This window comes from Halichondria panicea, chromosome 4 (assembly GCF_963675165.1).
Source record: "Halichondria panicea chromosome 4, odHalPani1.1, whole genome shotgun sequence".
In the NCBI taxonomy this organism is placed as follows: domain Eukaryota; kingdom Metazoa; phylum Porifera; class Demospongiae; order Suberitida; family Halichondriidae; genus Halichondria; species Halichondria panicea.
This window is the reverse complement of record NC_087380.1, coordinates 2625547-2638169: the sequence shown is the minus strand read 5'-3', so window position 1 is coordinate 2638169 and position 12623 is coordinate 2625547. Positions and strand designations below refer to the sequence as shown.

At 40.5% G+C, this 12623-nt stretch overlaps 2 protein-coding genes across 3 annotated transcripts in view; both read right to left on the bottom strand.

Moving 5' to 3' along the window:
• Window positions 1–3017, bottom strand: part of LOC135335127 (uncharacterized) — a 40156-nt gene extending 37139 nt beyond the window's left edge. The window contains exons 1-4 of one of the 2 annotated variants that reach the window (XR_010394435.1): window positions 2915–3017; window positions 2128–2821; window positions 1921–2004; window positions 1302–1746 (exon numbers count right to left, since the gene is read on the bottom strand). The gene's annotated coding sequence lies outside the window, so the exon portion shown is untranslated. Of the gene's footprint in view, window positions 1–1301; window positions 1747–1920; window positions 2005–2127; window positions 2822–2914 lie in introns of those variants that run through there. The other variant, XM_064530559.1, reaches the window with a different exon arrangement.
• Window positions 3018–8453: 5436 nt separating this feature from the next.
• Window positions 8454–12509, bottom strand: LOC135335079 (uncharacterized). The gene is made up of 12 exons (XM_064530487.1): window positions 12359–12509; window positions 11612–12253; window positions 10938–11534; window positions 10638–10822; window positions 10289–10360; window positions 10088–10209; window positions 9794–10007; window positions 9557–9624; window positions 9351–9504; window positions 9083–9292; window positions 8939–9024; window positions 8454–8847 (listed from the first exon to the last, which is right to left on the bottom strand). The coding sequence occupies exons 1-12, from the start codon at window positions 12390–12392 to the stop codon at window positions 8661–8663; spliced, it is 2571 nt and encodes an 856-aa protein (XP_064386557.1). The 5' UTR covers window positions 12393–12509; the 3' UTR covers window positions 8454–8660.
• Between the last annotated feature and the right edge of the window lie 114 nt (window positions 12510–12623).

Here is a 12623-nt window from a genome sequence, read left to right as displayed (position 1 = left end):
AACAGTAAATACATTCTCATTTGCATCGGTGCTCTTTGGTCTGTACACGGCAACTGTAGTCAGGTACTCGTTAGCAACTGGAGCAGTCATGCAATGGTAACAGTAAGAGAGTGAGGTGATCATCCCAGCACATCCAGCTGAGCACGATTACGACGATCAATGTAGAACGCATTTACTGCTCTATTGTCCATATCACCAGTCCTAGTAGAGTTTGTTCATAGCTAAATCCTGTCTATAGACAGTCTACTCAATGATACCGACCTTAATATTAAGATCATAATTTCCCTTTTGAGACACTTTATAGATCTTATTGCTTGCAGATCAGTCTGCTTTAGAGTCTACTTGTGTTGTTCACATTCACCTTGTCTATTCAGCTAGATTTTTAGAGGTGCAATCTACACCTGCATGTCATGGGGGGTGCATGGTGGTGGTTTGCAGCAGCTCAACAATACTTGTATATGTACTTGCACCACTCCACTAAAATAATGTTATCATAGGCCTAATAAAATCATAGTGAAGAGTACATTCCTCCGTTTGTCTATTGTTGCCACTTTGCCCTAATTGTTGTATACATTTCAATTTTCATGGTTGCTTCTCCAGATTGCTGACTAGGCCAAGTCAATGACACTATATAGCACACTGCATCAGTGGTCCCATTAATGGCAGCAACTTGCACCTCCCCTCTCACACCATACGCTCATGACTGAAGGTCATGAGCTCGTAAAGCATCTTCGGACAGCCAGGAGGTGGAGAGAGTCTTTTACCAGCTTCCAGTACTCTTAAGGCCTGGCCTGGAATAAGACTAATTGCTTAAAAATAGTGCTTATATAATTATAGATCTACATTTTTCTGCATGGAAACATGCAGTAAAGCAGTTAATAAATACGTAAATAATTGTTATAAACACCACAGAGTCGGACATCTTGCTGTAAGAATCATTAGGTACAATGCAGTGATTTTAAGTTTCATAATCTAGATCAGAGTGCTACTGTAGATATAGAGTATGCTGGAGATGAACACTTAGAGCTGCTGTCAACCAAGGAGTAAACTAGATAATAAAAAAATAATCGTATTCTAGGTGTACTTCAAAATGTTCCTTAAAAGCTCCTGCAGAATCAACATACGTAGCAGACACTTATAAGCCCAATGTATATCATTGAAACAGTGTGCTTCATCTCATCGTACTTGTATTAGTCAGTTTACATAAAAACTAAAGTTGCCTCAGTCTATAGTAGACTGTGTCTGAAATCTATAGCTATAATCTAGCAATAATTTGTTCATTTTTTATGTTGGTCTCCTACAGCTCAAACAAACCACAATAATGACTAGTTGCACTAAAATATCAGGTAATCACTGTATACACAATGTATACAGTGATTCAAAGAATAGCATAATAATAATATCAACAGTTTCCAATATATGCCTCCGCATTCCTCATTGCTCCACTGGTTGTCTCTACAGATTGTTGACCAGGCGAGTTAATGACACTATAGCACACTGCATCAGTGGTCCCATTAATGGCAGCAACTTGCACCTCCCCTCTCACTCCATACGCCTCATTCGACTTCAGGTCAACTTGTTGCGAGCGTGTTTCACGCAACATTTCTGTAGTTTCAGATTTGTGGACAGCGTAAGCTTCATTGTTTTCCAAAGGTATCGGCTGACAGGGATCATTGTAGTGTGTAGGTCCTGGTACTTCCTCATAAGTCACATCATTGGGTTGTTGAGTGGAAGTTAATAATTGTCCTGCAATATAATAACATGCCTTAAAAGCAATTGCACTACAACTCTTTGCACAATACGTGATGAATGCTTCATACAGGGATTTAATATAATGATAGTGAACAAACAATCAAGTATTCCCATAATATTTACGTACAATGTGGTGGAATGAAATGTGTGCACATGTTGACCTCATACCTATAATATCTTTACCGGCAGGGTCTTGAGTCTCATCATGAACACCATAAGCCTCGTTGGACTTTAGAGTGATACGGTTTCTTGCTGTGCATATAATTATACCAACAATAAATAATTATACATCTTGTAAATGCTTAGTTACATCAGAAGCGATTGCAATGCTTTCACAAATTAGTGAATAATTATCCAAAATTAACATAAACTTACCTATGGAGTTGACTGAGTGCAATGCTTTCGATCGTTTCCTTAACAGCACAAGTACTATCACTAGTATGGTGACTAAAGCAATGATCACAACAATGAGTACAACTACCACAGCAATGGCACTGGTTGCTACGTTAGAACCACCTTCCCCACCACCAATGGGTTGTGCAGTGGTGGCATCAGGGTTGCTCGTTGTTTCTTACAATGTCTTCAGTACCGTCAGTAGCTCTACTGACTATATCAAGACGGTAGGTAATGACACCACTTGTAGTGTCATCAGGGTCAAACACACACGCTCCAAGAACATCACCAGTCTCCATGGGTACTGGTTGTGGTAGGTTAAATACAGAGCAGGCGATTTCGGTATCAGAAGCAATGTTTAACTCTTCAAGGTCTGTTGCGAACTTTAGTATTGTGATCGGTGAAGAAACAACAGTAAATACATTCTCATTTGCATTGGTACTTGCTGGTCTGTACACAGCAACTGTAGTCAGGTATTCGTTAGCAACTGGATCAGTCAATGGTGGTCGGTAGAAACAGTAAGAGAGTGAGGTGATCATCCCAGCACATCCAGCACAATTACCACGATCAATGAAGAACTGATCCCGTGCTCTATTCCTATCATCAGTCCTATTACTGCCCACACGACCGACTGTACCACACTGCTGTCCAGACACCAGCTGCTGGAGCACCAACACTGCATAGGAATAAACTAGATCTAGATCTAGCTAGCTAGAGTTTGCTCAAGACCATGCAATCTACATAGCTATTCTACATAGCAGACACTTACAAGAACATAATATAGACAGTGTGCTGCTTCTCATCTTGTCCCTTGCTTCAGTATGATATTGTTTTCCGCTGGTCTGGTCTGGTTTTTTCTGCTGCAAGCCAATGACTGTGGAATGCAATTAGCAATGATTTTCTGGCATAAAAGGGGGTGTAGATCTACAACAATAATGATTACTTCTGAGAGTTTCCTCTGTTTGTTTATGCTATAATTATGCCTCCATTTGAACTTCAGCTCGATCCATGCACTGGTTGCTTCTCCAGATTGCTGACCAGGTGAGTTAATGACACTATAGCACACTGCATCAGTGGTCCCATTAATGGCAGCAACTTGCACCTCCCCTCTCACTCCATACGCCTCGTTGGACTTCAGGTCACAACTATATCTTGCAAATATGTTTTACTCGACATTTACTTGTTTCATTTCCAGTACACTTAAAGGTATCGGCTTACAGGGATCATTGTAGCGTGCAGGTCTGGTACTTCCTCATAAGTCACATTATTGGGTTGTTGAAATCTTTAAGTTGATAAGCATTAATAACGCATGTAATGTCTCGCATCTAAAAAAAACATGTGATGTGCGTGCAATGAATTGGTCAGGCATTTGAGAAACTGAATGTGACAGACTGAAACTGTACACAATCAATTTTATTTTATACCGAACTGTTCATTGATGTATGATTCTGTCACATCTTTTCCCTCTTCTATGGCATCATAACTCTAATAGCTTCATCTTCTAAATTGCATAGATTCTTGTACTCTATAAAGATCTAATTAAATCCTGCCAACAAAAAGGTAAACAACATAATTATGACATACATCACTTTCACTATTAGTTTATACATAATCATAGATCACGTGTTTCCTCAGTTTGTCTATCTCTCTCAGATGTATGTGCAATATGCCAAATTTCAGTTCCACTGGTTGCTTCTCCAGATTGCTGACCAGGCGAGTCAATGACACTATTATAACACACTGCATCAGTGGTCCCATTAATGGCAGCAACTTGCACCTCCCCTCTCACTCCATGCGCCTCTACTTCAGGTCCACTTTATGCGAGTATGTTTCACTCGAAATTTCTTCATTTCCAGAGTTGTGTACACCATAAGCTTCATTGTTTTCCAAAGGTATCAGCTGACAAGGATCATTGTAGTGTGTAGGTCCTGGTACTTCCTCATAGTCACATCATTGGGTTGTTGAGTGTGTCCTCAGTTTGTCTATCTCTCTCAGATGTGCCATATACACCTCATTGCTGTCCGTTCGAATTTCAGTTTCACTGGCTGTCTCTGTAGATTGCTGAAGAGGCGAGTCAATAACACTATAGACACTGCATCATTGGGTTGTTGAAATTCTTGATAAGCATTAATAATAACGCATGTGCATGTCTCCCAACTAAATTTAAGACATGTGCGTGCAATGAATTGGTCAGGCATTTGAGAAACTGACTGAAACTGTACACAGTCAAATTTATACCGAACTTTTAATGTGTGATTCTGTCACATCTTCTCCCTCTTCTGATTCAGTTTCTATGACATCGTAACTCTATTAGCTTCATATTCTAAATTGGATTCTTGTACTCTAAAAAATTATTTTCTGTCATGCAACAAACGTGTATAAACACTTTATATGTGGAATGCAATCATTTCCTGTCATGCTGCAAAAGGGGGTGGAGGTGGTCTGGAGTGTAAATTCCGATGAATGATCTGACCACATGCACCACTTGCAAAATGTTTACATGTGTATTAGTTTACAGAGTAGTACAATCATGTCAAGAGTTTTTCCTCAGTTTGTTTTCTCTATCTCTCAGATGTGCCACTTTGCCCTATACTGTAATAGGGCCTGATGTGATTACCCATTATTCCCATGACAATGATTATAGACGTAGACATAAACACAGCACACAAACAAGTTATCTTGCTGATTTGAAGTGATCCTAATATCACCTTCAGCCATTTTGCCATGAGAACGTCAGTAGTACTTAATGTTAATGATCTTTACCAAAAATGGACACTATGCCCAATTTTCTTTAGACACCTAATTATACATTATTTTCATACCCTATAGCCCTAATTGTTGTACAGTTTTCAGTTCGATTAGTTGTCACTCCAGGGATCATTGTAGTTGTTGAATCGTTGTCTGGTAATTGTGAAGGAGTTTGTTAGCGCTTCATAGGATAGAGTTAATCCTACTGTGCTTGTCAACAGTATAGTTGTGCTATGTTGTCACGTGCCCACTGTCTAGCCTCGATTCCAGGCCACGAAGAGAATAGCACCTCTCTCTTCACGACCTGGAATCAAGGCTATCCATACATAGACATGCATGCATGCATGCATGGCAGGAGCGTAGCCAGGATTTTTTGGAAGAGGGGGCAAAACCTATCAGCCGCACAGCGCCAAAATTTTGACCAGAAGCCACGCCTCTTAATTATGACGTCACATTGACTTCTCTCTTTAGTTGGGTGTGGCCTGATGTTTTAGAAGAAGCTAGTTTAGCAAAGAACAAGAACTGTCTATAGATTTAGACCAGAATAGCTCACAGTTTAGAGACTAAATCGTTTTGCTTGCCTGCTAGCAAAACAAAGAATACACTCCACCATTACTTCTGGGAGCACTTCAAACAAAACTTTGTCTCTGACATCCCATGTACCTACCACTTAATGTGCCCATGCAACAGATGCTACACACGTAATTATAGCTAGCTTCACATGTAATCATTAAATTATCCAGCTGTGTCGCTCAATGCGGCACAGTCTGTCAGCTATAGTCTTTGCTACAACAATCACTTGTTTTTATATCATTCACGTTGCAGGCTGTAAAGTCTTAATAATAATAATAATAATAATAATAACTGCAGCAAGATTCCGAAGAAAGGGAGTGCTCAGCAAGATAATCAGATACAATAACTTGAGCAGAGTAGTAGAGATCCAGAAAAAGGGGCATTTGCCCCCTTTGCCACCCCCTGGCTACGCCACTGCATGGGATTGGTTTGAGGTCCAGTTGTTGACAGGGGAGCTGCATGTACGACAAAATCAGCATGCAAGAAAGATCTATAAGATGATTGTTACTTACTTATGTCGGCATAATTATATATATATTATAGATAAACGCTGAAGTGATCAGGCCCAGCATTTCGTCCAATCACATCCAACTGTGCTGTACATCCATCCACTTCAGGAGGGTCATAAGTACAAGCACCATCACATGACCAGCCTGAATATCAACAGCAATGTTAATGCCAGTAGGAAGATTGGCATTTCTCTCTGTAGTGAAAGCATTTGACATGCACTGAAGTATAATTATATTCCAGAGCTGATCTATAATTTTGGCTGATCACTCAAATGCGAAAAGGAAAGCAAATTTTAAAGCTAAGCTTGCATATACCAATTACTGAAGGTCATGAGCTCATAAAACATATCTAGACAGCCAGGAGGTGGAGAGAGTCTTTTACCAGCTTCTAAGAAAATTAATGAATATCAGTATAATTATAGTGATTATCTACGTGTACATCACTATGGAAACTTACCTGAATGTTTTTTAGCAATTGAAACGTCATAGAGCAGACACCCGTAGGCCCACACATCACTGGTATAGTCGAGTACTTCTTAATTGTAGTGAATGGCCTATATAAGGGGTTGTCCACTTGACGGGGATTACACCACCTTGAAATACATAGTATAGCTTTCGTCAGCAAGATCGTAAGATCAGGCCCAGCATTTCGTCCAACCACATCTAACTTACGTCCATCCAATCCACTATCAGGAGGGTCATAAATACAAGCACTGATCATATCACCAGCCAACAACTCCACTCAGTAAATATGATGCAATAGCAAAGTTAATGCCCGTAAGAAGATTGGCATTTTTCTCTGTAGTGAAAGCATTTGACACTGAAGTACAATTATACTCCAGAGCTGGTCACTCAAATGCGAAAAGGAAAGCAAATTTTAAGCTGAGCTTACATATACCAACTGTTGAGATAGCCAGTCTTGGAAAAGACTTCAGATGAGCTACTTTGTTCAAATGAAGAAATTGAACTGTATCTGAGAGCCTTAGATATGAAGAAGGTTGCAGGAGCTGAAAATATCTCTTCAAACACACTGCAAACGCTATAGCGCCCAGCCTTAAAACTCTATTACTAACTAACTAAAGGAAAGTTTCCAAAGAACTGGAAGGTCACTAGAGTTGTGATTGTGCCTAAATCAGGTAAAAAAGACAATCCTGCGAATTATAGACCTATATCACTTCTCCCAATCGTCAGCAAAGTCCTCGAACGACATGTATTCAAAGCGATGACTATATACTTAGCAGAGCACACTCCACTATCCACTCATCAATGGGGCTTCACTGCCAAAAAGTCCATCACATCTGAACTACTCTCATTAACACACCACTGTCTCAAATCATTGGATGAGGGTAAAGAAATATGTGCTGTCTACTTTGATTTATAAGCAAAGCATTCGATTCCGTACCCCATGGTCCATTATAAAGCTAAACCCCTCTAAGTGCTGTTACATGACATTTTCGAAGAAAACGTTTCCCTCATACCCTGACACACCTCTACACATCAGCGAAAACTGTCCTCTCCTCAAAGTTGACGATGTTGTGTTTGAATTGGTCAGGCATTAATTTTGAGAAAACTGTTTATTGATGTGTGATTCTGTCACATCTTTTCCCTCTTCAGAATTTCTGATTTAGTTTCTATGACATCATAAAGAGCCCCTTCGGTATTAATTAGCTTCATCTGGATTTTTTCACCTCCCCTTTCACACCATACACATCGTTGGACTTTAGATCAACTTCTTGTGAGCATGATTCTCCTGCATGTACTTCTTTCATTTCCAGATTTGTGTACACTGTAAGCTAGCTTCATTAAAATTGTTTTTCAATGGTATCGGCTGACAAGGATCATTGTAGTGTGTATAGATACTTCCTTGTAATTCACGTCATTGGGTTTTTGAGTGCACATGGTAGTCGTTGATAATTGTCTCATTAACAACATTAAACATTAAAAGCAATCAATTGGCTATATATAGTGGTGGTCGATGGAAACAGTAAGAGAGTGAGGTAATCATCCCAGCACATTCAGTTGTCCCTATTTCTATCATCGCATACTGCCTACACGATCGACTGTACCACAACAGTGACAACTTGCACTAAAGATTATGAGGCAAACATTTTAGTTTACAGAATAGGGTTTCTTCAGTTTGTCTATCTCTACCATATCATGCGTCATTGCTACACTACGATAAATCTATCCCCTATATATAGCTAGCTGTCACCCGATCATTTATATCCGCTACAAAAATAACTATGGTAACTCGCGTACCAACCAGACTTTTGGAGTAGGTTCCGTCATAAGAGTTCAACCCCATTTTGATGAAATTCGAGCTTTTGCAATGAACATTCGATCCGTTCAGAAACAAAAGGATTATTTTAAATAAATGTGCAGAATCACATAATGATAGTAAAATTCAATTTGATGACTATGAACACTATGATTTTAACGATTCCTGGTTCCAATATAATGCATGCACGCTTTCCTAAACAATGCTGAGCTCAGCTCAACACTAATTATTGTATTGAGCTAGCTTTGAAATACAACAATCATTTGTTTATATAATTATAATTATTATAGTGACAAGGATAAAATTATGACATCACAAAAAAGGGAAAAAACAATTTGTGCATGGCATATTTAATGGGACACTTCAATATCGAAACAGTTTTAGCAGCTGCACCTCCATGGAAACAATCAATGTATATATCTCCTTTGCAGCTTCGAGTACATATTCTCCCCGGCCTCCAGTGGAGCTCCCAATACTCCAGCCAGTGGGTTAGTGGAGGAGTCCTCCTCGGGAATGCTCAGGACCATCTTCTCACTGCCAACAAGAGTGAGCACGACATCACGAAACACAAGACGTTGGGAGCTCTCAGGATGCCTGCATGAAAAGACAGACTTGTATTAGAATGTGTGTAGTTTGGTGCAAATGGTGCACACATTTCTAAATTTGTATAATTAATGCATCTTACCAACATAGTATCATGAGCTCGTAGATCATGTTAGGGCAGCCAGGAGGTGGAGGAAGACGCTGACCAGAATCAATGAGTCGAATAGCCTGCACATGTGCAAAAAACATCAATGAAGTTGTGATTTAGGCGGTATAATTATAATACCTCTTGATTAGATATTCCTTCAAACGGCTTGTGCCCAATACTCCATATCTCATAGAGCAGACACCCGTAGGCCCATACATCACTGGCAGTCGAGTACTTCTTGTAGTGAATGGCCTCAGGGGCTGTCCACTTGACGGGGATCTTGTCTCTTCCTTGTGAGACATAGTAGTTCTCATCAGCAAGATCTCGGGACATTCCGAAATCAGCAACCTATGTGTATAAAATAATTAAATTGAGTGTTTTTTATAGCTAAAAATTGATAAACCACCTTGCATATGTCATTTGTTGTCACTAGTACATTCCTAGCAGCCATGTCTCTGTGCACAAATCCTTTAGCTGAAAGGTACTGCATCCCAAGAGCAACTTGTTGAGAGAACTTCAGTAACATTGACAATGTGTTGCTCGGCATTAACTGCCCTGGGCTATGCATGGGGGTGGGGGTGAGGTGGTATATTTAACTATAGAAATTCTTACTCAGGTCGAAGAGATAGGAGAAATTGTCGTAAATCACCTTTCTTCGCCATTTCCACCACAAGCATCATCTGCAGGCACACGAATTGCATCATTATTGCATTATTGTATACATAGTTCAAATGTTGCCAAGAAGCAAGCAGTAACCAATGACTGTGCATTCTGTTTCTTGTGTCCTAATTTGTTGGACAAACAAACTTATCTAGCAGAGGCCATTTGAGCTAGCTGCCATGCACTCACAGGGTCTCCACTGGTGACTACTCCATGGAGCATGATAACGTTAAGGTGTCTGAACTGAGCCATGATGGCGGCTTCTTGGAGGAACTTGACTTTGTCCTCCTCTGATGTTTTGGTGAGACTCTTGAGTGCCACGTCCACTGGTTGAGTTCCCTGTCTCTTCCACACTCCTTGCTCCACACTGCCAAACTGACCAGACCCAAGATGACCAGCAATCCTGCATGTAGTTTTGGCGTCAATATTTTCAATGACTTACTTAACGTCTTCTGTTCAAGTCAATATTTTTAAATGACTTACTTAATGTCTTCTCTGTTCAATTGTGTCACCCTCCAGGTCTGCAACTGAGCATAGATATCGTTCTCTATAGATGCTGGTGTTTCGTACGGATTTTCTCTGACATAAATGTCCTCTTCCTTGTTCTGTATTCAGAAATAGTACACGTACTTTTCAATATTCATTATTAAATATAGCCATACAATGTACACACGAAAGTCGTACCTTTTCAAACAGTTGATGGTAGCTGATAGCCGGGGCATCCAGTGGAGACTCATAGACAACCTCATAACCATTCTATATGAATTGTATATGTGGATAGCATAACAAACTGGCTTCTTATTATGGTATATACATTCATGTGATCAAGTTAAAGGAATTCATTAGAAGCGCTACAACACTAGACTCTCCTGTAAGGGCAATTGTATAATGGCATCCCCACACACTTGGGCAAGCTAATAATGACAACAGTGTACACATTGTGTTGAGTGGTTTACACAACTCAGCACACACACAGAGGTACCCTAAGACAACGATGTACAGAAAACATAAGTGCATAGCTTTTTTCCCTCACCAGTGCACCAAAGGGCCCAACTTCAGCGTAGGTGGACTCCATTGACTGGTTAAGACTGAACACCTCATACACATGCTCCTGGGACTGTGTGGGCCACTGACTGCCTTGCTGCTGTGGCTGTGGTTGTTCCCGTTTAGCTCTCTCCAAGCTTTTAGCACCAGCCACTGCCGAGTACAACTGGTTTTCTAATTGAATTAAAGATATCGAAGTTTCTGGAGAATAATGATGTTGAAACTAACACATTATATTTGAGGGCTTAACAATACAGGTACTCTTTTTACAAGCTGGCTTAACACTTACCTGAGTTGGTGGTCATTGCGTATGATTTCTTGACCTTTTTCAATCTCTTTGACACAAGAATGATGACTATCACCATGATGGCAGCTAGGCTGACCACAACAATGAGTACAACTACCAAAGCAATGGCAATAGTTGCTACATTAGAACCACCTCCCCCACCACCAATGGATTGTGCAGTGGTGGCATCAGGGTTGCTCGTTATCCCTCGGTTTATGGTTACTGTAGTAGAGTTTCCATCAGTAATCAGTGGACCACCCGCTGAGGTCACGTCTGTCGTGACGTCTTCAGGAGTGATGGTGTTTGCAGTCGGTTCAGATGTAGTTATAGAAGGTGTAGTCGCTTCCATTGTAGTTGCTTCCATGGTAGTCGCTTCCATGATAGTCACTTCCATGGTAGTCGCTTCCATGGTAGTCGCTTCCATCGTAGTTGCTTCCATGGTAGTCGCTTCCATGGTGGTCGCTTCCATGGTAGTCGCTTCCATGGTAGTCGCTTCCATGGTAGTCGTTTCCATGATAGTCGGTTCCATAGTAGTCACTTCAATCGTAGTCGCTTCCATCGTAGTTGCTCCCATTGTAGGTGCTTCAGTTGTAACCACTTCTGTATAACATACGGTTTATGTCCTCATGTTCAGTGTATAATAACAGTAATAATAATAATAATTTGCTTCAACTTACCTATGTTTGCTGAGAGATGAAGAGATCTGTCAGCACTACCTCTATTACCAGTACCAGGTGCACCTCTATCAAAAGAACCTGGCACAGTAGTGGCACTGCAGCCAGCAGGTGGGCTACTGGGATCTGTGTTTGTTCTCACAAGGTCTTCAGTACCGCCACGAGCTCTACTGACTATATCAAGACGGTAGGTAGTGACACCACTTGTAATGTCATCAGGGTCAAACACACACGCTCCAAGAACATCACCAGTCGCCATGGGTACTGGTTGTGGTAGGATAAATACAGAGCAGGCAAAGGCAAAGTTTGTATCAGTAGCAGCGTTTAATTCAGTTTGAAACTCTACAGCTGACTTGTGTATTGTGATTGGTGAAGAAACAACAGTAAATACATTCTCATTTGCATTTGTACTCGCTGGTCTGTACACAGCAACTGTAGTCAGGTACTCGTTAGCAACTGGAACATTTCCTGGTGGTCGATGGAAACAGTAAGAGAGTGAGGTGATCATCCCAGCACATCCAGCACGATTACCACGATCAATGTAGAACTCATTTTCTGCTCTATTCCTCATTGTACCAGTCCTTGTACTGCCCACACGACCGACTGTACACTGCTGTCCAGACACCAGCTGCTGAAGCACCAACACTGCATAGAAATACATCATCTGTATATATAGAGTTTGTTCCGGTATATAGCTAAATCCTGACTAGACTATACACTACACATACACAATGGTAATCTGACACTTACAAATACATGAAATTATAGAAAGTGTGCATCTCATCTTGTAGATCTATCTTGTAGTACTTGCAGATCAGTCAGTTTACTATAATCTACTTGTTCAATTCTCTTTATAGATGTGGAATGCAACTCTGCACAATCATTTCCTGCCATGCATGCAAAAGGGGGTGGAGGTGGTCTAAGAGTGTAAATTCACAATGATATAATTTAGTTTACAGTCATGTCAAGAGTGTTTCCTCTGTTTGTTTTCTCTATATCTGTCTCAAATGTGATA

Bases quoted from the DNA above. Each gene is read 5' to 3' on its own strand.
- LOC135335079 (XM_064530487.1), bottom strand. From the start codon at position 12,392: ATGAGATGCACACTTTCTATAATTTCATGTATTT. The intron at 10,361-10,637 runs GTGAGGGAAAAA...CAATTCATATAG, and splicing joins TTGGGCCCTTTGGTGCACTG to AATGGTTATGAGGTTGTCTA. The intron at 10,210-10,288 runs GTACGACTTTCG...TTCTGAATACAG, and splicing joins ACCATCAACTGTTTGAAAAG to AACAAGGAAGAGGACATTTA.